Source organism: Ovis aries, chromosome X (genome assembly GCF_016772045.2).
Source record: "Ovis aries strain OAR_USU_Benz2616 breed Rambouillet chromosome X, ARS-UI_Ramb_v3.0, whole genome shotgun sequence".
Classification (NCBI taxonomy): Eukaryota; Metazoa; Chordata; class Mammalia; order Artiodactyla; family Bovidae; genus Ovis; species Ovis aries.
Window position 1 is genome coordinate 33757273 of NC_056080.1, and position 24020 is coordinate 33781292.

Here is a 24020-nt window from a genome sequence, read left to right on the forward strand (position 1 = left end):
TGGTACAGAGCTGTTCCTCCAGCAGTCTGAGCTCTGGAGACAATCCGCGCGGACCGAACGTTCAACATTCGAGGGTGTCTAAGCAGCCACCGGCCGAGTCAACTGACGCAAAGAGGCGGAGTGTTCAGGCGGAACAAGGCCAAGGCAAACTTAGTGCCTGCGTCGTCCTCGCAGCCTTCGCAGACTGCAGCTAGCTCAGAATTCAGTTTGCGGGGACTCCCCGCTTAGCTCGCAAAGGTCATGAGTTACAGCCGCCCTCCTCCCAACGTGGGCGACTTGATCTCCCTCAAGGTGGACAACCTGACCAACCGCATCTCACACCGCACCCTGAGGCGCATCTTCGAGAAGTATGGGCCTATCGGCGATGTGTACATGCCCCGGGACCGCTTCACTCTAGAGTCCCGCGGCTTTGCTTTCGTCCGCTTCCAGGACAAGCGCCACGCCGAGGAGGCCATGGACGCCCTGGACGGGGTCATGCTGGATGGCCGTGAGCTGCGGGTGCAGATGGCACGCCACGGTCGCCTCCTAGATTTCCACCAAGGCCGCAGCCAGGAAACTCCTCCCCTGAGTCAAGCACGCCAGAGCCACAGCTTGGTCGCTGCCGCAGGTCCCTCACCAGGAGCCGATCGCCATCTCAGGCCCGATCTCACTTCAGCCGTTCAAAGCGTCCATCTCTCTCCTGTGATAGTTCTCCATCATCCTCGAGATCAAGTTCTCCTGGAAGTACCAAGTCCTCCTCGGAGGCCAGATCTTCCTCAGCAACCACGTCTAGGTCTAGATCCAGAAGCCTTCCACCAGGAAGAAAGTACAGGTCCTGAGGACAATCACAAAATCCCTCCAGGTTTCCAGAAGAGGAAGGAGCGGTGTCATATTAGAAAAATAATTAACGAACAACCTGAAAACTAGGAGGGGGGTTGTGTGGAAGGGAATGAGGGGGACAGCGGAAGGAGAGGAACCACATCTCAGGTGATCAGTCTTTGAAATTAGCCACTATCTGTTGAAAAGGTTATTCTTTAACACATTGAGTAACCTTTTACTTGTTTCGAATTTTGCCTCAAGCGGTAAACTTCATTTCATAATGTTTTTTTTTGTTCTTGTTGTTTCTTTTATTCACATATCTTTTAAGTTTGTGAGACGAACAACTTTGCTACTGGTTTGAATATCTGAGGTAAAGTTTCATTTATCTTTATATACTGCATTTTCTTTGAAAGTAAATAGATTGTTATCTAATTTGTGGCCTCTAGACTTAAGAAAATATGTGTAGCCTTTTCTTTCTGAGTAGTCAAAGACTGTCTAGTGATTGACTCTTCATTGCCATCATTCTCTTAAAAATAAAGACCTACTTGAAGTTACTATAAGTGTATGTACATGTGTTATTTGCCTTTGGATTTAAATGGTCATCTGGATCTGCATCGATACAGAGAAATTTAGGGTGAAGATAATTTTTTAAAGAATTATTTATCAAACATATTTCTAGTTTCATGTATTTGTGTGCAGTAGACACAGCTGTAAAACAGTTGAGCAATGATGGATGACTGTTAAGGTGGTGTTTTGTAGGACAGAATGCTTGGCTACTTCACGTTTTCTGCCAATTGCTCCTATGTAAAGATAATGTGCTGTGCAGAAACAAATGGTTATCCAGTTTGTTAAAAGCTTGACAACTGTACTTGCAGCCACCCAGGCCCAGGCCTCACATACATAAGGGAGCCTACAGTGAACACATCTAGCAGGTGAATGTAAAAGTAACTGTGTCTTTATTTTTTCCTTTCTCACCCATCCGACCATCTTCAGTTACGAACTTAAATATGAAAGATGCTAAGAATTTGTTATTTTCTAAGTGCTAATAACATGCTATATCTTTTTGTTATATATGTACTGTATTTTTCTGAACAAACATTTTTCCTGGTGTTTTAAAAAATTTTGTTGTGAGTATATTCTCATTCATGAAAGTATGAAACAGAAAAGGTAATTGAGGTCGTACATCTCACATGTGTTATAAACAAAGATATCAAAACAATTGATTATCAACTTTCAGAGATCCAAGGTATAAATATAATTTAGCAAGTTAAAATCAATGTCACACACATCTGCTACTACCTTATGGCTTTGATCCCCAAGCTGGGTATGACTTTACTGTGGCTCTGCTCTGAATCTATTTGAATTGTCTTCTTTGGCTCAATACTCTATTTTAACTTCCAGGCTTTGAACGAATATTTTAGGAGACAGTTAATCCTAGCTTGACTTTGGAATTTATCTCAGCATTACTGGTCCTAACTGTAGCCCCACTCAACCTTTCCTCTTTAATTCATGGTTGTCAATTTGACACTCTGTTTCAGACAGTATTTTCTTTCTTTTTTTTCCAGTTTTATTGAAAAATAATTGACATACATCCTTGTATAAGCTTAAGGCATGCCTAATGATGGTTTGACTTATATATCTCAAGAAATGATTACCACAATAGGTCCAGCTAATATCCATCTGCTCATATAGGTACAACAAAAACAAAAGAAAGAAGAAAAGAGAGGAAAATAATTGCTCCTAGTGATGGGGATACTTAGCATTTACTTTCTTAACAACTTTCCTATATATCATACAGCAGTAGTAGCTATAGTCATGTTGTACATTACATCCCTAGTACTTTATCTTAAAACTGGAAGTTTGTACCTTTTGACCACTTAACTCCAATTCCCCACCCCCCACTCCCTATCCCTCCTTCTCCTACCTCTGGTAGTCTGATGTCTTTTTCAATGAGCTTGGTTTTTCGGTTTTGACATTTTTTTTCTTAGATTACAAATAAAGTGCGGTAATAAAATATTTGTCTTTCACTGTTTTATTTTCAATTCTCACTGCCCAGTACTGTTTGTCTGAGAAACTGACTGAACCAAACCATGAGAAATAGATTCAATTTTCACATATTAGAATTTAAGAAACTGGAGTCTAGAAAGAGTAAATATTTGGGTAAATAATGGATTAATGATTAAACTTCAACCGAGGTCTCTAAATTCTCAACTCAGTACTCTTTCCTGTATATTGAATTGCCTCAGTATATTGCCTTTCAATACACTGAATTGAAATGAGGTTTGGGAACATCAATTGTGATATTTGGGAACAAATATTAAAAACAAGACTCTAAAGAAAAGACTACTTTGAGAAACATTTTTTCATGAGTAACTCAGCTGGATACTAGTCACAGAGACCTATTTCACTGAAATTTTGAAAGTTCTCTGCAGTATGAATGCACTTTATTTCAAACTTTGAAGTCCTATAACACAATAGTTATTGTCTACAACTGATTTAGTCAGTTTCTCAGATAAAGGGAATTGAGCAGTGAGAATTGGAAATAAAACAGAGAAAGTCAAACACTTTATTATTTCACTTATGTGTGGAATCTAAAAACAAATAAACAAACACCAAGCTCACTTAAAAAGAGATCTGACTAGTGGTTACCAGAGGTAGGAGAAGGAGGGGTGGGGAGTGGGGGAAGGGGAATTGGAGGAGGTGGTCAAAAGGGTAGCTCAGATGGTAAAGAATCCACCTGCAATGCGGGAAACCTTGTTCAGACCCTGGGTTGAAAAGATACCCTGGAGAAGGGATGGACTAACAAATCCAGTATTCTTGTCTGAAGAATTCCATGAACACAGGAGCCAGAAGGCTACAGTCCATGCGGTGGCAAAAAGTCAAACTGGACCAAGTGAGTTTCACTTTCACTAGATCCAGAAATCACACTTAAGTCAATGGTTATTAACTGAACCAAACATCTGTTAAAACTTTACAAATATAGAAAACATATACATGCATGCACACACATTTCAGTTCAGTTCAGTTCAGTCACTCAGTCGTGTGCGACTCATTGCCACCCCATGAATCACAGCACGTCAGGCCTCCCTGTCCATCACCAACTCCCAGAGTTTACTCAAACTCATGTCCATTGAGTCGGTGATGCCATCCAGCCATCTCATCCTCTGTCGGCCCCTTCTTCTCCAGCCCCCTCCCAGCATCAGAGTCTTTTCCAAAGAGTCAACTCTTCGCATTGAGTGGCCAAAGTATTGGAGTTTCAGCTTCAACATCAGTCCTTCCAATGAACATCCAGGACTGATCTCCTTTAGAATGGACTGGTTGGATCTCCTTGCAGTCCAAGAGACTCTCAAGAGTCTTCTCCAACACCACAGTTCAAAAGCATCAATTCTTCGGTGCTCAGTTTTCTTCACAGTCCAACTCACATCCATACATGACCATTGGAAAAACCATAGCCTTGACTAGATGGAACTTTGTTGGCAAACTAATGTCTCTGCTTTTGAATATGCCATCTAGGTTGGTCATAACTTTCCTTCCAAGGAGTAAGCATCTTTTAATTTCATGGCTGCATTCACTATCTGCAGTGATTTTGGAGCCCAAAAAACTAAAGTCTGACACTGTTTCCACAGTTTCCCCATCTATTTCCCATGAAGTGATGGGACTGGATGCCATGATCTTCGTTTTCTGAATGTTGAGCTTTAAGCCAACTTTTTCACTCTCCTCTTTCACTTTCATCAAGAGGCTTTTTAGTTCCTCTTCACTTTCTGCCATAAGGGTGGTGTCATCTGCATATCTGAGGTTATTGATATTCCTTCTGGCAATCTTGATTCCAGCTTGTGTTTCTTCCAGTCCAGCATTTCTCATGATGTACTCTGCATAGAAGTTAAATAAGCAGGGTGACAATATACAGCCTTGACGTACTCCTTTTCCTATTTGAAACTGGTCTATTGTTCCATGTCCAGTTCTAACTGTTGCTTCCTGACCTGCACATAGATTTCTCAAGAGGCAGGTCAGGTGGTCTGGTATGCCTATCTCTTTCAGAATTTTCCACAGATTATTGTGATCCACACAGTCAAAGGCTTTGGCATGCACACACACACACACACACACACATACACACACACATACACACACACACACAACTACACACCTAGCATGCAAATTAGGATTGCTAAACTCAGTTCAGTTCAGTTTATTCACTCAGTTGTGTCCGACCTTTTGTGACCCCATGGACTATAGCAGCCAGGCTTCCCTGTCCAACACCGACTCCCTGAGCTTGCTCACATTCATATCCATCAAGTCAATAATGCCATCCAACCATCTCATCCTCTGTCATTCCCTGCTCCAGCCTTCAATATTTCCCAGCACCAGGATCTTTTCCAATGAATCAGTTCTTTGCATAAGGTGGCCAAAGAATTTCAGCTTCAGCTTCAGCATCAGTCTTTCCAATGAATATTTAGGACTGATTTCCTTCAGAAATGATTGGTTTGGTCTCTTTGCAGTCCATGGGACTCTCAAGATCTTCACCAACACCACAGTTCAAAAGCATCAATTCTTTGGTGATTGGCTTTCTTTATGGTCCCACTCTCACATCCATACATGACTACTGGAAAAATGATAGCTTTGACTAAATGGACCTTTGTCAGCAAAGTAATGTCTCTGCTTTTCAATGAGGCTTCCCTGGTGGCTCAGACGGTAAAGCGTCTGCCCGCATTGCAGGAGACCCGGGTTCGAATCCTGGGTTGGGAAGATCCCCTGGAGAAGGAAATGGCAACCCACTCCAGCACTCTTGCCTGGAAAATCCCATGGATGGAGGAGCCTGATAGGCTAAAGTCCATGGGGTCTCAAAGAGTTGGACACAACTAAGCGACTTCACTTCACTTCTAGTTTGGTCATAGATTTTCTTCCAAGGAGCAAGCATCTTTTAATTTCATGGCTGCAGTCAACATCTGCAGTGATTTTGGAGCCAAAGAAAATGAAGTCTCTCAATGTTTCCATTCTTTCTCCATCTATTTGCCATGAAGTGATAGTACCAGATGCCATGATCTTCTTTTTTTAATGCTGAGTTTTAAGCCAGCTTTTCCATTCTCCTCTTGCAATTTCAACAACAGGCTCTTCAGTTCCTCTTCTATTTCTGCCTTAAGGGTGGTGTTACCTGCATACCTGAGGTTATTGATATTTCTCCCAGAAATCTTGATCCCAGCTTATGCTTCATCCAGCCCACAATTTCATGTGATGTACTCTGCATAGAAGTTAAATAAACAGGGTGACAATACACAGCCTTGACATACTCCTTCCCGAATTTTGAACAAGTCCATTGTTTCATGTCTGATTCTGTTGTTTCTTGACCTGCATGCAGATTTCTCAGGAGGCAGGTCAGGTGGTCTACCCATCTCTTGAAGAATTTTCCACAGTTTATTGTGATCTACATAGTCAAAGGCTTTAGTGTAGTCAATGACGCTGAAGTAGATGTTTTTCTGGAACTCTCTTGCTTTCTCAATGATCCAACGAATGTTGGCAATTTGATCTCTGGTTCCTCTGCCTTTTCTAAATCCAGCTTGAACACCTGAAAAGTCTCAGTTCAAGTATGATTGAAGCATGGCTAGGAGAATTTTGAACATTACTTTCCTCATGTGTGAAATGAGTACAATTGTGTGGTAGTTTGAACATTCTTTGGCATTGCCTTTCTTTGGGATTGGAAAGAAAAATTACTTTTTCCAGTCCTGTGTCCACTGGCTCGTTTTCCAGATTTGCTGGCATATTGAGTGCAGCACTTTCACAGCATCATCTTTTGGGATTTGAAATAGCTCAACTGGAATTCCATTACTTCCACTAGCTTGGTTTGTAGTGATGCTTCCTAAGGCCCACTTGATCCTGGTCATCTGGTTCATGAAGATCTTTTTTTGTATATTTCTTCTGTGCATTCTTGCCATATTTTCTTAATATCTTTTGCTTCTATTAGATCCATACAATTTCTTTCCTTTATTATGCCCATCTTTGCATGTAATGTTCCCTTGGTATCTCTAATTTTTTTGAAGAGATCTCTAGTCTTTCCCATTCTATTGTTTTCCTCTATTTCTTTGCACTGATCACTGAGGAAGGTTTTCTTATCTCTCTGTGCTATTCTTAGGAACTCTGCATTCAGATGGGTATATGTTTCCTTTTCTCCTTAGCCTTTTGCTTCTCTTTCTTCTCAGCTATTTGTAAAGCCTCGTCAGACAACTATTTTGTCTTTTTGCATGTTTTTTTTCTTGGTGATGTTCTTGATTCCTGCTTCCTGTACAATGTCACGAACCTTTGTCCATAGTTCTTCAGGCACTCTATCAGATCTAATCCCTTGAATCTGTTTGTCACTTCCACTGTGTAAATGTAAGGGATTTGATTTAGGCCATACCTGAATGGTTGGGCTTCCCTGATAGCTTAGTTGGTAAAGAATTCGCCTGCAATGCAGGAGACTCTGATTTGATTCCTAGGTCAGGAACATCTGCTGGAGAAGGAATAGGCTTCTCCATTCCCACTCCATTATTCTTGGGTGTCCCTTCTGGCTCAGTTGTTAAAGAATTCATCTGCAAGGCGGAAGACCTGGGTTCAATCCCTGGGTTGGGAAGATCCCCTGGAAAAGGGAAAGGCAATCCACTGCACTATTCTGATGGGGTCACAAAGAGTTGGACACAGCTGAGTGACTTTCACTTTCACTTTCATTCCTGAATGGTCTAGTAGTTTTCCCTACTTTCTCCAATTTAAGTCTGAATTTTGCAATGAGCACTTCATGATCTGAGCCACAGTCAGCTCCTGGTCTTGTTTGTGTTGACGGTATAGATCTTCTCCATCTCTGGCTGCAAAGAAAATAATCAATCTGATTTTGGTATTGACCATCTGGTGATGTCCATTTTTTAGAGTCATTTCTTGTGTTGTTGGAAGAGGATGTTTGCTGTGAGCAGTGTGCTCTCTTCAAAACTCTGTTAGCCTTTCCTCTGCTTTATTTTGTACTCCAAGACCAAACTTGCCTGTCACTCAAGATATCTCTTGACTTAGGCATCCTAAAAATCCCACTAGGAAGCTAACTGGTCGTATAACATTATCTCACTCTTCATTAAGGTGTCAGTGAAAGACATTTTAGTTCCCACCAGGGCCATTCTGTTTCTTCATATAAACCAAATGTTCAGTGATATTTCATCTCAGGATATTTTTTCCTCATATAGGAATTAAATGAGTATTACTGGGCCAAGGTATCAGAATACATTGTATAATTAATGAAACGTGCAAATGTAAGGGCATTTTGAAAGGATCTCAGGGTACAAAGATGTAGGAAGTTTATCCACAATATTAACATTATATCGATATGTCATAACTACATTTCACTCATAATCAATTGAAAACGATTGCTCATTTCTTTCAACTTTACACAATTTCAATGCCTAATAAGTACTTATTAAACAAATGAATGACAGAAATATTGTTTTCTGAATTTTTCATAAAAACTAAATCCAATTAAATTGAAATTATATGAACATTCTAGTCTTATAGACTGGACAAAAGCAACTAAATTTTACATGGTAACTTAATTGTAAATTATTTTTTTCTACAGATTTTGGAGATATAATTGACATTTAACACTAAGTTTGAGGCACACAGCACAGCGATTTGACTTATGTTGGGCAGTGAGAAATTTTCCTTTACCCGACTATATTCATCTGGCTCCTCCAAGAATTAAATTGGCATGAGACAAAACTGGAAAAAAAAATCAAAGTTTAATAACATGAACATATGAGAAAGACCCAGGAAATCTGAAAAACCCAAATGGCTAAAACCCTTACCTTAAATACCATCTTTAACTAAAGACAAAAGATGTCATGGATAGTATTGGAGACTTCAAAGGAGAACAAAGTGATTCATATGAAGATGGAAAAGGAAATGTTTGGTAAATGGGTGATGTAGACTATAAGACAGAATGGTCTTAGCTCTCTAGGCTCTGCTGTGTTTTCCCTGCCACAACTAGCCATATTCTTTGTAGATATCTCTGGTGGTTGTTCTATTGGGGAATAGGCCCTTTATCAAACTTTCTAGGCAGTTATGGGCAAGGTCAGTTTCTTCCTGAGACTTTGGGCCTAGAGTCTTTATTTTTCCCAGCTTGAAATAATCTACATGCCAAAGAAACATTTTGAGATGGCAAGTGTTGTTCTCCTACACTTACATACATCATGAAATGATAACCATGATAAGTTTAGTAAACCATCTATCACCTCATGTAGGTAGAAAATAAAAGAGAAATAATATTTTTCTTGTGATGAGAACTCTTAGGGTTTATTCTTAACAATTTTCATATACAACATAGCAGTCTTAATTATATTAATCATGTTGCACACTACATTCCTGTACTTATGTATCCTCTAACTAGAAGTATGTACCCTTTGACCTCCTTTGTCCAAACCCCACCCCACCCTGCCCCGAACCTCTGGTAACCACAAATCTTATCTCTTTTTCTATGAGTTTGTTTGTCTTTTGAAATATACTTGGCCTACAACACTGTTTGTCTCTGGTGCACAACATAGTGATTAGATATTTCTGTACATTATAAAATTATCACAAGCCTAGTTACCATCTGTCATCCTACAAAAATGTTATATTACTAATGACTATATTCTCCATACTGTATATTTCATCCCTTTGACTCTTTTTATTGCAACTGGAAGTTTGTACCACTTAATCTCCCACACCTATTTCACTCATTCCCTGACCCCCCCCCATCAAATTACTTTTTGACATCTAACTATATCATCGACCCAATGGACATGAATTTAAGCAAGCTCTGGTAGATGGTAAAGGACAGGAAAGCTTGACATGCTGCAGTCCTTGGGGTCACAAAGAGTTGGACACAACTGAGTGATTTAACAACAACAACTACTACTACATCATCACCAATCATATTACTCTCCTATGACAATTATTAAGAGCCTTCCAATCATAATCTTATAGTTATCAAATGAAATACATTGTTTTAAACATCTAAAAATCCTAAGGTACATCTACCTTCAGGTACTTCTCAAATTTTTTTTTTTTCTCAAATATCTTGTTGTTTCTCCATTTTTGTTTTCCTCTGTCTCTTAATGTCAATTTTCCTCATTCTTAGGATAAAGCATAGTCACAAGCATCTTTAGGTTCATGTCTCACCAGCTTAGTAACCCCAGTGGAAAAGAATTTCTCATTTTCAATAGTTCTAGCTAACATTTTAGATTTAGCTCTTAAATGTACTTTTGTTCACATGCTCATATTTTGACCAGTTACCATAGCCAATTTGAGATATGCTGATTGGACATGGCTGCATCATGTCCTTTCCTTTAGCCACGGTAGTGAATTCAGCTAAACTTAAACCAACTGGACTAAGACTGTAGAATGAGTTTTTCCACCATGAAAATCAGGATGCTATCAGCACAAGTATGTCACGGGGACACTAAGCCGGCAAAAATAAAATCCACTGCTTGTTCTCAAAATATACCAAAACATCTTAATCAGTATCCTATTTCTTACACTCAAAAAACTCAATTTATAGTTTGTGCCAGTTACTTTTTCTGAGATGAATTTCCTGTTTCCACCCCTTCCCCAAAATTGTGGCCACAGTTGCCCAAATAAGCCAAGGTCTTTCAAGTCTACTTTTTCTGACAGAACTTTTCTCTACCAACACATAACTGCCATTTTTCTTTTTTTTTTTTAACACATATATATGGAATTTATTTTTTTTTCTTTTTTTTTTTTTTTAATTTTAAAATCTTTAATTCTTACATGCATTCCCAAACATGAACCCCCCTCCCACCTCCCTCCCCATAACATCTTTCTGGGTCATCCCCATGCACCAGCCCCAAGCATGCTGCATCCTGCGTCAGACATAGACTGGCGATTCAATTCACATGATAGTATACATGTTAGAATGTCATTCTCCCAAATCATCCCACCCTCTCCCTCTCCCTCTGAGTCCAAAAAGTCCGTTATACACATCTGTGTCTCTTTCCTGTCTTGCATACAGGGTCGTCATTGCCATCTTCCTAAATTCCATATATATGTGTTAGTATACTGTATTGGTGTTTTTCTTTCTGGCTTACTTCACTCTGTATAATCGGCTCCAGTTTCATCCATCTCATCAGAACTGATTCAAATGAATTCTTTTTAACGGCTGAGTAATACTCCATTGTGTATATGTACCAAAGCTTTCTTATCCATTCATCTGCTGATGGACATCTAGGTTGTTTCCATGTCCTGGCTATTATAAACAGTGCTGCGATGAACATTGGGGTACATGTGTCTCTTTCAATTCTGGTTTCTCGGTGTGTATGCCCAGAAGTGGGATTGCTGGGTCATAAGGTAGTTCTATTTGCAATTTTTTAAGGAATCTCCACACTGTTCTCCATAGTGGCTGTACTAGTTTGCATTCCCACCAACAGTGTAGGAGGGTTCCTTTTCTCCACACCCTCTCCAGCATTTATTGCTTGCAGATTTTTGGATCGCAGCCATTCTGACTGGTGTGAAGTGGTACCTCATTGTGGTTTTGATTTGCATTTCTCTAATAATGAGTGATGTTGAGCATCTTTTCATGTGTTTGTTAGCCATCCGTATGTCTTCTTTGGAGAAATGTCTATTTAGTTCTTTGGCCCATTTTTTGATTGGGTCGTTTATTTTTCTGGAGTTGAGCTGCAGAAGTTGCTTGTATATTTTTGAGATTAGTTGTTTGTCAGTTGCTTCATTTGCTATGATTTTCTCCCATTCAGAAGGCTGTCTTTTCACCTTGCTTATATTTTCCTTTGTTGTGCAGAAGCTTTTAATTTTAATTAGATCCCATTTGTTTATTTTTGCTTTTATTTCCAGAATTCTGGGAGGTGGATCATAGAGGATCCTGCTGTGATTTATGTCTGAGAGTGTTTTGCCTATGTTCTCCTCTAGAAGTTTTATAGTTTCTGATCTTACATTTAGATCTTTAATCCATTTTGAGTTTATTTTGTGTGCGGTGTTAGAAAGTGATCTAGTTTCATTCTTTTACAAGTGGTTGACCAGTTTTCCCAGCACCACTTGTTAAAGAGATTGTCTTTACTCCATTGTATATTCTTGCCTCCTTTGTCAAAGATAAGGTGTCCATATGTGTGTGGATTTATCTCTGGGCTTTCTATTTTGTTCCATTGATCTATATGTCTGTCTTTGTGCCAGTACCATACTGTCTTGATGACTGTGGCTTTGTAGTAGAGCCTGAAGTCAGGCAAGTTGATTCCTCCAGTTCCATTCTTCTTTCTCAAGATTGCTTTGGCTATTCGAGGTTTTTTGTATTTCCATACAAATCTTGAAATTATTTGTTCTAGTTCTGTGAAAATGTGCCTGGTAGCTTGATAGGGATTGCATTGAATTTGTAAATTGCTTTGGGTAGTATACTCATTTTCACTATATTGATTCTTCCAATCCATGAACATGGTATATTTCTCCATCTATTAGTGTCCTCTTTGATTTCTTTCATCAGTGTTTTATAGTTTTCTATATATAGGTCTTTAGTTTCTTTAGGTAGATATATTCCTAAGTATTTTATTCTTTTCGTTGCAATGGTGAATGGAATTGTTTCCTTAATTTCTTTTCTACTTTCTCATTATTCGTGTATAGGAATGCAAGGGATTTCTGTGTGTTGATTTTATATCCTGCAACTTTACTATATTCATTGATTAGTTCTAGTAATTTTCTGGTGGAGTCTTTAGGGTTTTCCATGTAGAGGATCATGTCATCTGCAAACAGCGAAAGTTTTACTTCTTCTTTTCCAATTTGGATTCCTTTTATTTCTTTTTCTGCTCTGATTGCTGTGGCCAAAACTTCCAGAACTATGTTGAATAGTAGCGGTGAAAGTGGACACCCTTGTCTTGTTCCTGACTTTAGGGAAATGCTTTCAATTTTCACCATTGAGGATAATGTTTGCTGTGGGTTTGTCATAGATAGCTTTTATTATGTTGAGATATGTTCCTTCTATTCCTGCTTTCTGGAGAGTTTTTATCATAAATGGATGTTGAATTTTGTCAAAGGCCTTCTCTGCATCTATTGAGATAATCATATGGTTTTTATTTTTCAATTTGTTAATGTGGTGAATTACATTGATTGATTTGCAGATATTGAAGAATCCTTGCATCCCTGGGATAAAGCCCACTTGGTCATGGTGTATGATCTTTTTAATGTGTTGTTGGATTCTGATTGCTAGAATTTTGTTGAGGATTTTTGCATCTATGTTCATCAGAGATATTGGCCTGTAGTTTTCTTTTTTTGTGACATCTTTGTCAGGTTTTGGTATTAGGGTGATGGTGGCCTCATAGAATGAGTTTGGAAGTTTACCTTCCTCTGCAATTTTCTGGAAGAGTTTGAGTAGGATAGGTGTTAGCTCTTCTCGAAATTTTTGGTAGAATTCAGCTGTGAAGCCATCTGGACCTGGGCTTTTGTTTGCTGGAAGATTTCTGATTACAGTATCAATTTCCGTGCTTGTGATGGGTCTGTTAAGATTTTCGATTTCTTCCTGGTTCAGTTTTGGAAAATTGTACTTTTCTAAGAATTTGTCCATTTCTTCCACGTTGTCCATTTTATTGGCATACAACTGCTGATAGTAGTCTCTTATGATCCTTTGTATTTCTGTGTTGTCTGTTGTGATCTCTCCATTTTCATTTCTAATTTTATTGATTTGATTTTTCTCTTTGCTTCTTGATGAGTCTGGCTAATGGTTTGTCAATTTTATTTATCCTTTCAAAGAACCAGCTTTTGGCTTTGTTGATTTTTGCTATGGTCTCTTTTGTTTCTTTTGCATTTATTTCTGCCCTAATTTTTAAGATTTCTTTCCTTCTACTAACTCTGGGGTTCTCCAACTCTTCCTTTTCTAGTTGCTTTAGTTGTAGAGTTAGGTTATTTATTTGACTTTTTTCTTGTTTCTTGAGGTATGCCTGTATTGCTATGAACTTTCCTCTTAGCACTGCTTTTATAGTGTCCCACAGGTTTTGGGTTGTTGTGTTTTCATTTTCATTATTTTCTATGCATATTTTGATTTCTTTTTGATTTCTTCTGTGATTTGTTGGTTATTCAGAAGTGTGTTGTTCAACCTCCATATGTTGGAATTTTTAATAGTTTTCTCCTGTAATTGAGATCTAATCTTAATGCATTATGGTCAGAAAAGATGCTTGGAATGATTTCGATTTTTCGAATTTATCAAGTTTAGATTTATGGCCCAGGATGTGATCTATCCTGGAGAAGGTTCCATGAGCACTTGAAAAAAGGTGAAATTCGTTGTTTTGGGGTGAAATGTCCTATAGATATCAATTAGGTCTAACTGATCTAATGTATCATTTAAAGTTTGCGTTTCTTTGTTAATTTTCTGTTTAGTTGATCTGTCCATAGGTGTGAGTGGGGTATTAAAGTCTCCCACTATTATTGTGTTATTGTTGATTTCCCCTTTCATACTTGTTAGCATTTGTCTTACATATTGTGGTGCTCCTATATTGGGTGCATATATATTTATAATTGTTATATCTTCTTCTTGGATTGTTCCTTTGATCATTATGTAGTGGCCTTCTTTGTCTCTTTTCACAGCCTTTGTTTTAAAGTCTATTTTATCGGATATGAGTATTGCCACTCCTGCTTTCTTTTGGTCTCTATTCGCGTGGTATATCTTTTTCCAGCCCTTCACTTTCAGTCTGTATGTGTCCCCTGTTTTGAGGTGGGTCTCTTGTAAGCAGCATATAGAGGGGTCTTGTTTTTGTATCCATTCGGCCAGTCTTTGTCTTTTGGTTGGGGCGTTCAACCCATTTACGTTTATGATAATTATTGATAAGTATGATCCCGTTGCCATTTACTTTATTGTTTTGGGTTCGGTTTTATACACCCTTTCGTGTTTCCTGTCTAGAGGATATCCTTTAGAATTTGTTGGAGAGCTGGTTTGGTGGTGCTGAATTCTCTCAGCTTTTGCTTGTCTGTAAAGCTTTTGATTTCTCCTTCGTATTTGAATGAGATCCTTGCTGGGTACAGTAATCTGGGCTGTAGGTTATTGTCTTTCATCACTTTAAGTATGTCTTGCCATTCCCTCCTGGCCTGAAGAGTTTCTATTGACAGATCAGCTGTTATCCTTATGGGAATCCCCTTGTGTGTTATTTGTTGTTTTTCCTTGCTGCTTTTAATATTTGTTCTTTGTGTTTGATCTTTGTTAATTTGATTAATATGTGTCTTGGGGTGTTTCGCCTTGGGTTTATCCTATTTGGGACTCTCTGTGTTTCTTGGACTTGGGTGATTATTTCCTTCCCATTTTAGGAAGTTTTCAACTATTATCTCCTCAAGGATTTTCTCATGATCTTTCTTTCTGTCTTCTTCTTCTGGGACTCCTATAATTCGAATGTTGGAGCGTTTCATATTGTCCTGGAGGTCTCTGAGATTGTCCTCGTTTCTTTTAATTCGTTTTTCTTGTTTCCTCTCTGATTCATTTATTTCTACCATTCTATCTTCTATTTCACTAATCCTATCTTCTGCCTCCGTTATTCTACTATTTGTTGCCTCCAGAGTGTTTCTGATCTCATTTATTGTGTTATTCGTTATATTTTGACTCTTTTTATTTCTTCTAGGTCCTTGTTAAACCTTTCTTGCATCTTCTCAATCCTTGTCTCTAGGCTGTTTATCTGTGTTTCCATTTTGATTTCAAGATTTTGGATCATTTTCACTATCAATATTCGGAATTCCTTCTCCGGTAGATTCCCTACTTCTTCCTCTTTTGTTTGGTTTGGTGGGCAACTCTCCTGTTCCTTTACCTGCTGAGTATTCCTCTGTCTCTTCATCTTGGTTATATTGCTGCGTTTGGGGTGGCCTTTTTATATTCTGATAATTTGTGGAGTTCTCTTTATTATGGAGCTTCCTCACTTTGGGTGGGGTTCTATCAGTGGCTTGTCAAGGTTTCCTGGTTAGGGAGGCTTGTGTTGGAGTTTTGGTGGGTGGAGCTGGGTTTCTTCTCTCTGGAGTGCAGTGGAGTGACCCGTAATGGGTTATGAGACATCAAAGGTTTTGGGATAATTTTGAGCTGCCTGTATATTGAGGCTCAGGGGAGTGTTCCTGTGTTGCTGGAGAATTTGCGTGGTATGTCTTGTTTTGGAACTTGTTGGCCCTTGGGTGGAGCTTGGTTTCAGTGTACGTATGAAGGCTTTTGATGAGCTCCTATTGCTTAATGTTCCCTGAATTCAAGAGTTCTCTAATGTTTTCAGGCTTTGGGTTTAAGCTTCCTGCTTCTGGTTTTCAGTTTTATTTTCACAGTAGCCTCTAGACTTCTCCATCTGTTTTTGAAGACAATGGTCTGCTTTTTTGGTTGCCTGATGTCCTCTGCCAGCCTACAGAAGTTGTTTCGTGGATTTTGCTCGGCGTTGAAATGTTCTTTTGAGGAATTTGTGAGGGAGAACGTGATCTTCCCGTCCTATTCCTCCGCCATCTTTCCCTCCCTCCTCAGGGGCCCACTGAAGTCCTGAGCGCTTGAGACCTCCCAGGCAGCACACGGTCACATCCAGCCCCCGTTGATGGAGGAGACAGAACTGCCTGCTGCTCACCTGCCTTAGGCAGTTCCCGGATCAAGCCTGAGGAGGCGAGCCCGAGGGGATGAGGAGGCAAGCCGGACGGGACGAGGCTTCCTCAGGTCTCGCCATTTTTCATCTATAGAAACTAATAACTATATTTAAAGATTCAGATTTAAATATAATACCTCTGTGAAACATTTCCCAACTCCCATTAAATAACTGTTGCATAGTTCTCTGTACAGACACAATAAAACATATATAAATCTATTCTAAAATATACTGTATTTTGATAGTTTCTAGATGGTGTTTGCCTCACTTGGTGTGAATCACTTGGGAATACAATCCGCTCCAACAATTGACATAGCTCTAGGGATACGACAATAACTGACCCAGTTTATGTTGGATGGATTAATTATTAAATAAGTCAAATTAAATAATCTCAAATTCAGTGGCCAAATCTTATCTTTACATGAATAATTTGAATGAAAAACTCTCAAACACGTCTTAAGCGGGGTTGGTAGTATTGATGAGTCCAGAAAATCATAGAGGTCTCCTTCAGGTAGCATTACAAATAAGCGTTAGTTCATTTTCACCACTAAATAAAGACATCCAGGATGGAGGAGACTGGTGGGCTGCAGTCCATGGTGTCGCTGAGAGTTGGACATGACTCAGTGACTTTACTTTCATTTTTCACTTTCATGCATTGGAGAAGGAAGTAGCAGCCCACTCCAGTGTTCCTGCCTGGAGAATCCCAGGGACGGGGGAGCCTGATGGGCTGCCATCTGTGGGATCGCACTGAGTCGGACATGACTGAAATGACTTAGCACTAAGGCACATGGAACAAAATCAGCAAGGATGGTACTCATTACCATAGGTAAAATAAATATTCTGTATCCATTTTTTAAAGTTCCTGTGATAATCTGGCTAGTTTCGTTTGCAGGAGACACAAGGACAAAAACGGAACCAAATGCTTTTGTGGAGAAATTCCCTGGATGAGCAGAAAAGCCTGCCCAAGTTATGGTGTTTTCTGTTTGTTTCAAACAGGATTGAGGGGTCGTATAATCAAGATGAAACCATTAAGAGTTGAAAGGGAGAGGACGCACTGAAGAGATTCAACTAACACCCTGGGGAATTATCAAAAATAGTGAACTACTTTCTTCATGAGAGTCTACGATCTGAGGAATTCAAGAAGAGAAAAGAGAGCGGTCCCTCGGCACCTGAAAATGAGAAATGCTACATTTAATGAGGCTGACTTTGGCATGGTATTTTGAAGCAGGTTGTTATATTAAATGTAGCAAATGAAAAATCCTTCTGAAAGTCTGGGAATAGTCTGCAAGGGGCGGGGGTGTGTGGAGGTGGTGGTGGTGGGGCTGACAGTGAAGAATGGTGCTTGGTACATTATAAACCCTCAGAAATATTGGCTGCTTTTGAATGAAATGAAACCCAACCTGAATCCAGTCCCTACTCAGTTACCTAAGGAAGACAATGGATGCCTAGGCAACACCTAAGCAAGTTGTGAGGTAGAGGCGGATCTTAATTATTGCCTCACCAGTGGCTGCAGAGCTGAGGTGCAATAGCGGAGTAGCAGAGCAGCGGGGAACCTAGGCGGATGGTTATCCGACTGAGTGTGTTCGGATCACTCCCGGGCGGAAGTAGAAGCTGAAGATTGCTTGAAAGCGGTTTTTGCGTTTCAGCCCTATGTCATGAAATTTAGATAAATTTCCAGTTGTTCATCGAGATGGAAAGCTCAGATTCCGACGATGAAGAAGACAGAGTTTCGGTCCGACACAGAGGTCAGATAGACCGATTGGCTCAAGAAGATGATTACTACCCATTCGTAAGTGATCTGAGTGAAGAAGATTACATACTTATGAGGGACAACAATTTGCTCGGCCCCCTAGGTGAAAGTACGGAAGAAGAGTTGCAGAAGAGGCTTCAAATAACGAAAGAAAACCTACGACAAAACTCAGATGAAAACACAGGTATATTTCTCTTTGGGGGGAATGGGATGAAAAAGGAACTTCATAGTATTAAATAATCACTTCATAATAGTAAATAGTAAATTATACAGAAGTGGCATACATTATTTGGTAAGGTACTTCTCATAAAAAAGAACTGACATTTACTTGGTTAGTGGTAAGAATGCCAGGGTAGGTTTTTGTGTTTTTTTTTTTTTTCCTGATTCACATTTGGATTGTTTTAATTGGGAAATAGTGTGAAGTAGACTATTGGTTTTTGTTTGTTGGTTGGTTTTGTACCTCAGTGGAAAGTTCCTCCTATGTCCCGAATTATTCTCTCTATCTATGAAAGTGAAAGTCACTCAGTCGTGTCAGACTCTTTGCAACCCCCTGGACTATACAGTCCATGGAAATATCCAAGTCAGAATGCTGGAATGGAGGGGATCTTCCCAACCCAGGGATGGAACTCAGGGATGGAACCCAGGTCTTCTGCTTTGCAGGCGGATTCTTTACCAACTGAGCCACAAGGGAAGCCCAAGAATACTGAAGTGGGTAGCCTATCCCTTCTCCAGCGGATCTCCCTGACCCAGGAATCCAACTGGGGTCCCCTGCATTGCAGGCAGATTCTTTACCAACTGAGTTATGAGGGAAGCCCTCTCTATCTATATAGACATGCAAAAAAAATAGCAAAAAGAAATATTTTATATTTTAATCAAGTAGTTCTCAACTGGGGACAGTTTTGCTCTCCCCCACCCCAAGGGACATTTGACAATAGCTGGAGATATTTTTGGTTGTCACAGAAGGAGGCATGGGAGTTACTAGCATCTAGTGGGCAGAGACCAGGGATGCTGCCAAATATGACACAATGCACAGGGTAGCTCCCCAAAATAAGAATTGTCCAGTGCTAAAATGTAAATAGTTCTAAAGCTGAGAAACCCTGCTGGAACCTCAGATATGGTGCCTTCTCTCCTAGTGTAAAATAGAGGATTTTACTACCTAATTAAGAGGATACTATAATACTTTGGTTCCAGAATATGGTCTTATATGCACCATGCTAGGTTCAGTCTATTCATTTGATCTGATGTTCAGCTTAATGCCAATTAAAAATCTTGGTAATATTAAGAAGTATTCAAAATTCAAATACTTTTAATCCTATAAACTTTGCTTATATTGGGCAATAATCTTATATTTTAAAACAACTTATACATTATCAAAAGCATATAGGAGCCTAGGAGTAGTAATGTTGGAGACTAATGAGAATCAGACAATAGTATCAATTGAATTAAAATACTAGCACTGTACCTTAACTGGTGTTTACCTGGTTTAATTGCTTTGGTGTTTTGACAGTGGACTGAAAAAAAAAAAAATGTTGTCTCTTGACATTCCTCCCACAGTGGTATACAGGGCTGTGTTTATGACAAACTATTGAAAAACAGACTTCCTTCAGATACCCTTTGTAAAAACCTCTCTAAATTTATCTAGGATTAGTGTACTCTTTTTCAGATGGAATTGAAACTTCCCTACCTTTACTTATAAATCTAGATAATAAAGCTTTTAAAGTATTAACTTTAAAGTTAAAGATAATTAACTTTTAAAGTATAACTTATAAAGTAAATGTGAAATCAGTTGAAAACATCTGAGTGTTTAAGTTCTCATTTTTGTTTGCTTTCTAAACAAAGTTTCAGAGTGCTATTTTATGATAGTTCCAATTTTGGTAGTTCTTTTATGGCCCCTCCCCCCATTTTTTAAATTAACAGATAGAGGAGATGCTTCAGATAATGAATCCAGTGAGGACTCTCTTCTAGACTGGCTTACCACTTCCAGACAAACTGAAAATGTGACAAGTGAACAAAAAGAAAATCAGTCTTGGAGAGAAGAGAGCGAAATTAGTGCTAACAGTGATGAGCTCAGATTTGGCTTAGAAAGCAATCTTGAGTGTGATGATGAAAACTCAAATCCAGAAAATGAATATGTAGCATCTGCAAAACTTCCCAGAAGAGAAGATACGGAAGACAGCCAAAGGCAAGTGGAAAATCCACAATCTGAGTCACTATTTACAACAGCGTCTGCATCAGAACACGATACAATGGAAACATTAATGGAAGTCCCACCGACTAGAAGTCAGAGACGACCAAGAAGTAGGAGCCCAGACTCTCGGAGAACGAGAGCAAGGACTGACAGTTGGACACCTCCACGTACACTGTGGGAACTTTTTCAAAGAATGAATGAAGATATACCATCTCAGACTTTTAAACAACCTCTCATAAGTGAGAATGATACATTTTCTAGAACTGGGCATGAAGAAACATTGAGACAGCAAATGTCTGGACATGAGTTGCAAAATAGGGGTCTTATTGAAACTTCTAGAATGAGGAATGCTGTTCCTGGAGAATGTTATTCAGACACAATGGGCAGTAGTGAATCTTGGGAAGTGAGGGTGACAAACCCAACCAGACCCTTCAGTCCTTGTCCAGTTAATTGTCCAGCATGTTCTCAGAGATACAGAGAAGTTAGTAGAACTCAGTTAACATCGGACTTACCAAACAACACCACCACTTCAGAAAGTGAGCAAGAGGAACGGGTGCCTATGTCTTCAGATTCTGATGAGGCCAATGAGAGAGCTTATGCCAATACCATCAGAAATTCCATTCACAGAATTTTAAATACTAGCTTAATTGTAAATACTAGCTTAAGTACTAGCGCAAGTGGTATAATGTCTGTTACAACTCAGACTATTTTATGTCAGACAATGACAGTATTTAGTGACTCAAGTAACCTTATGGACAGTGGCAGTATTTCAGAGCATAGTGTCTCACGTCCAAGTGAAAGCATGGGAAGGGCACAGACACCAAATGAAAGACGTGGACCTAATGGTAGTGATAGAAGACCTGGTTCTGCTTCAAATGCTAGCTATGATTCTGATTCAAGTTTACTAATGATATCAGTTTCAAGCCCCTATGATATTTATGGTGCCACATTTAATCAAATGTCTGGTTTTAGATCAAGTGATGAAGATTCGGAAATTAGCTCACCGATGTTTGAAGACAGTGAAGAAAGAAGCTCATCAACAGGCTTCTCAGAGACCGGGCAAGAAAATGGACGAATGACCCCAATAATAGATGACGATAGCGACTCTGGGTCTTCCCTTAATCTGGAACAATTTCTCTTATTACATGAAGCAGACCCACACCAACCTACAGGCCTTAGCGAACTGCAGATTAACAACTTGCCTTTAAGATTTTCTGAAGAGGAAGATGCAACTAAAATCTGTACCATTTGCATCACAGAATACACCGCAGGCAACATGCTACGGATCCTACCATGCTCCCATGAGTACCATTATCAGTGCATTGATCAATGGCTGGCAGAACATTCAACCTGCCCTATTTGTCGTGGGCCCGTAGTGGATCACTCTGAGGCAGATGATCCTATGTGAGATCTGAATTCTCGGATATATAAAGTGTTACAGTGACGGACAACTGTCAGCTGTGTCATGTCCACTTTTAGAGTTATTTATGTTTAACAACTTGAATCTACATGTAACAATCGGAACTGAATTACTTGTTCCTGAAGAAATTATTGGGCTTTCCCAAATTTCTGTTTCATAATAAAAGGAAATATCAAAAAGTCAAACAGCATTATCCTATCTGACAATAAAAATGAGTTACACATCATAGCAGTGCACTGAATTTCAATACAAACTTAGCATGTGCACTGGGTTGGGATATTCCTGATGCCATGAGAGAAATGTTCTAATATGATATAATCAATCTTGATAGATCCTAGTAGTATATTCTAGTCATATAAATCCCAGATATCTCTTAGCCCTGTTCAATCCTGGTTGTGCATGCAAAGAAACAGGAACCCAACTAAATAATTAAGAAGCAATTTAAGATTGTATTAGAGTCATTCACATACAAAAGTCGTTATATTCATAGAATGCCAAAAAAAGCTTTGAAACCCTTCTCTTCCAGTTTATCCCTTTTATCCAGTTTATCTCTTTCCATTTATCCCTTCTCCAGCAGTTTATCCCACCCTCCCCAATACTACCTTAAAGTTTCTCCTATTCCCCACTACCAATGTATTAGTCAGAGTCCTAGCCAAAAGCTGATGGCACACTTTAAAAGAGTGATGGTATATCATTAAATGAGGAGACTAAAATGTGTAAATAATGAAGAGAAACCAAGAGATGATGAAGTACCCATAAGCTAGCAACTGAGAAGCCAGTATTAGAACCACTAGGTTTGAAGGGGCATAGAGAGATAGTAGTTCCTGCAATCCCAAATGTTTTAAGAGTTGTAGTAAGAAGTCCACCCATCAAGAGCTATAAACTGAGAAAATGGCAGCCACTGCCAATCCAAAGTTTTGGAGAGGGTGCATCATAGAAATGAATACCCTTACCTTCTTTCCTCCTGACTTCTAATCTTTTGTCAGTAGTTCACATTAGCCAAATCTAACCTGAAGGACTGATGCTAAAGCTGAAGCGCCAATACTTTGGCTACCTGATGGGAAGAGCTGACTATTGGAAAAGACCCTATTGGCCAGTACAAAAATTTTTCCTTATCATTTTCCATCCTGGTGAGAGTGCATAATATTACAACCTATAGCAACAATCATCACTTTGTACAATGTGCAACCTGTTCAAATGCAGGTAGTGTTACGTATAAAGCTGCTCTAAACATTGAAAGTCAGAAACATCACTGACTTTTATTTTCTATGTGACTTGCTGGTAGCCACAGTATTTGCACATAACTACAAAATATAAATGGGGAGTGGTGGTGAAGTTTTTAAATTCACCTTTCAGCTAGCATATTTTTCACATAGCAGATATCTGCATGGCCATACATGAAGATTTAGGTCAAACCTCTGAAACTGACATCAACTAATACTGAAATTTGTTTGAATACTCTGATTTTTATTAAGCATTTCTGATACCAGGTGTACTTCATCTACTGTGAGTAGAATAATTATAAAAGTCTTTGGTTTTCATACTATCCTAACAGGTTCCAGTCTTCTAAAGGATGGTAATTGCTTAATTAATGCTTCAGTACATTCACATACACCTTCTGTGGTTGACAGAATTCTGAGATGACGCCTAATGATCCTCATAGTAGCCCTTCTCCTTGAGTATGAGACCTGTAAATGTGATGGAGTATCGTTCCCATTATTAGATTATGATAAACAGCACAGTTGATTGGGAAATTATCCAAAGTGAGCATGTCCCAATCAGGTGAGCACTTAAAAGGCACAGAGAGGACTTCTAGTCCATATAAGATGGTTTATGCTCCTCTTGCCCTGCTCCCCATTTATAAGCCCAACTATATATCCTGGAAACAATATGAGACAACCAAATGTGAGCTCTGAAAGGTCTAAAGAAGAAGGTGAATTGGCTAGGGACCCTTGGAATGACTGAGCAATTTCATGTCAGGGCACCTTATGACCTCTACCAAGAAGAAATGTGACCTAAACCCAGCATTCCCTCTAAACTTAGTAACAGTAAGTGGCTCAAATGGGCTCTTCCTCCATCATATCAAATAGGAATCCCACAAATACCAAATGAGCACTGCAGAACCTAAAAAGAGGGAACAATTAAAATCCCTGCTGACAGGATCCTCTATGATCCACCTCCAGAATTCTGGAAATAAAAGCAAAAATAAACAAATGGGATCTAATTAAAATTAAAAGCTTCTGCACAACAAAGGAAACTATAAGCAAGGTGAAAAGA

At 39.2% G+C, this 24020-nt stretch overlaps 1 protein-coding gene and 1 pseudogene across 1 annotated transcript; both read left to right on the plus strand.

The window, feature by feature from the left end:
• The first annotated feature begins 201 nt into the window (after window positions 1-201).
• Window positions 202-974, plus strand: LOC105605421 (serine/arginine-rich splicing factor 2-like; annotated as a pseudogene).
• Window positions 975-18075: 17101 nt separating this feature from the next.
• LOC101115436 (E3 ubiquitin-protein ligase RLIM-like) lies at window positions 18076-21731 on the plus strand. Its single transcript, XM_004022563.5, has 2 exons — window positions 18076-18319; window positions 20053-21731. Exons 1-2 carry the CDS (start codon window positions 18076-18078, stop codon window positions 21729-21731), a joined length of 1923 nt encoding a protein of 640 aa, XP_004022612.3.
• Window positions 21732-24020: the final 2289 nt, after the last annotated feature.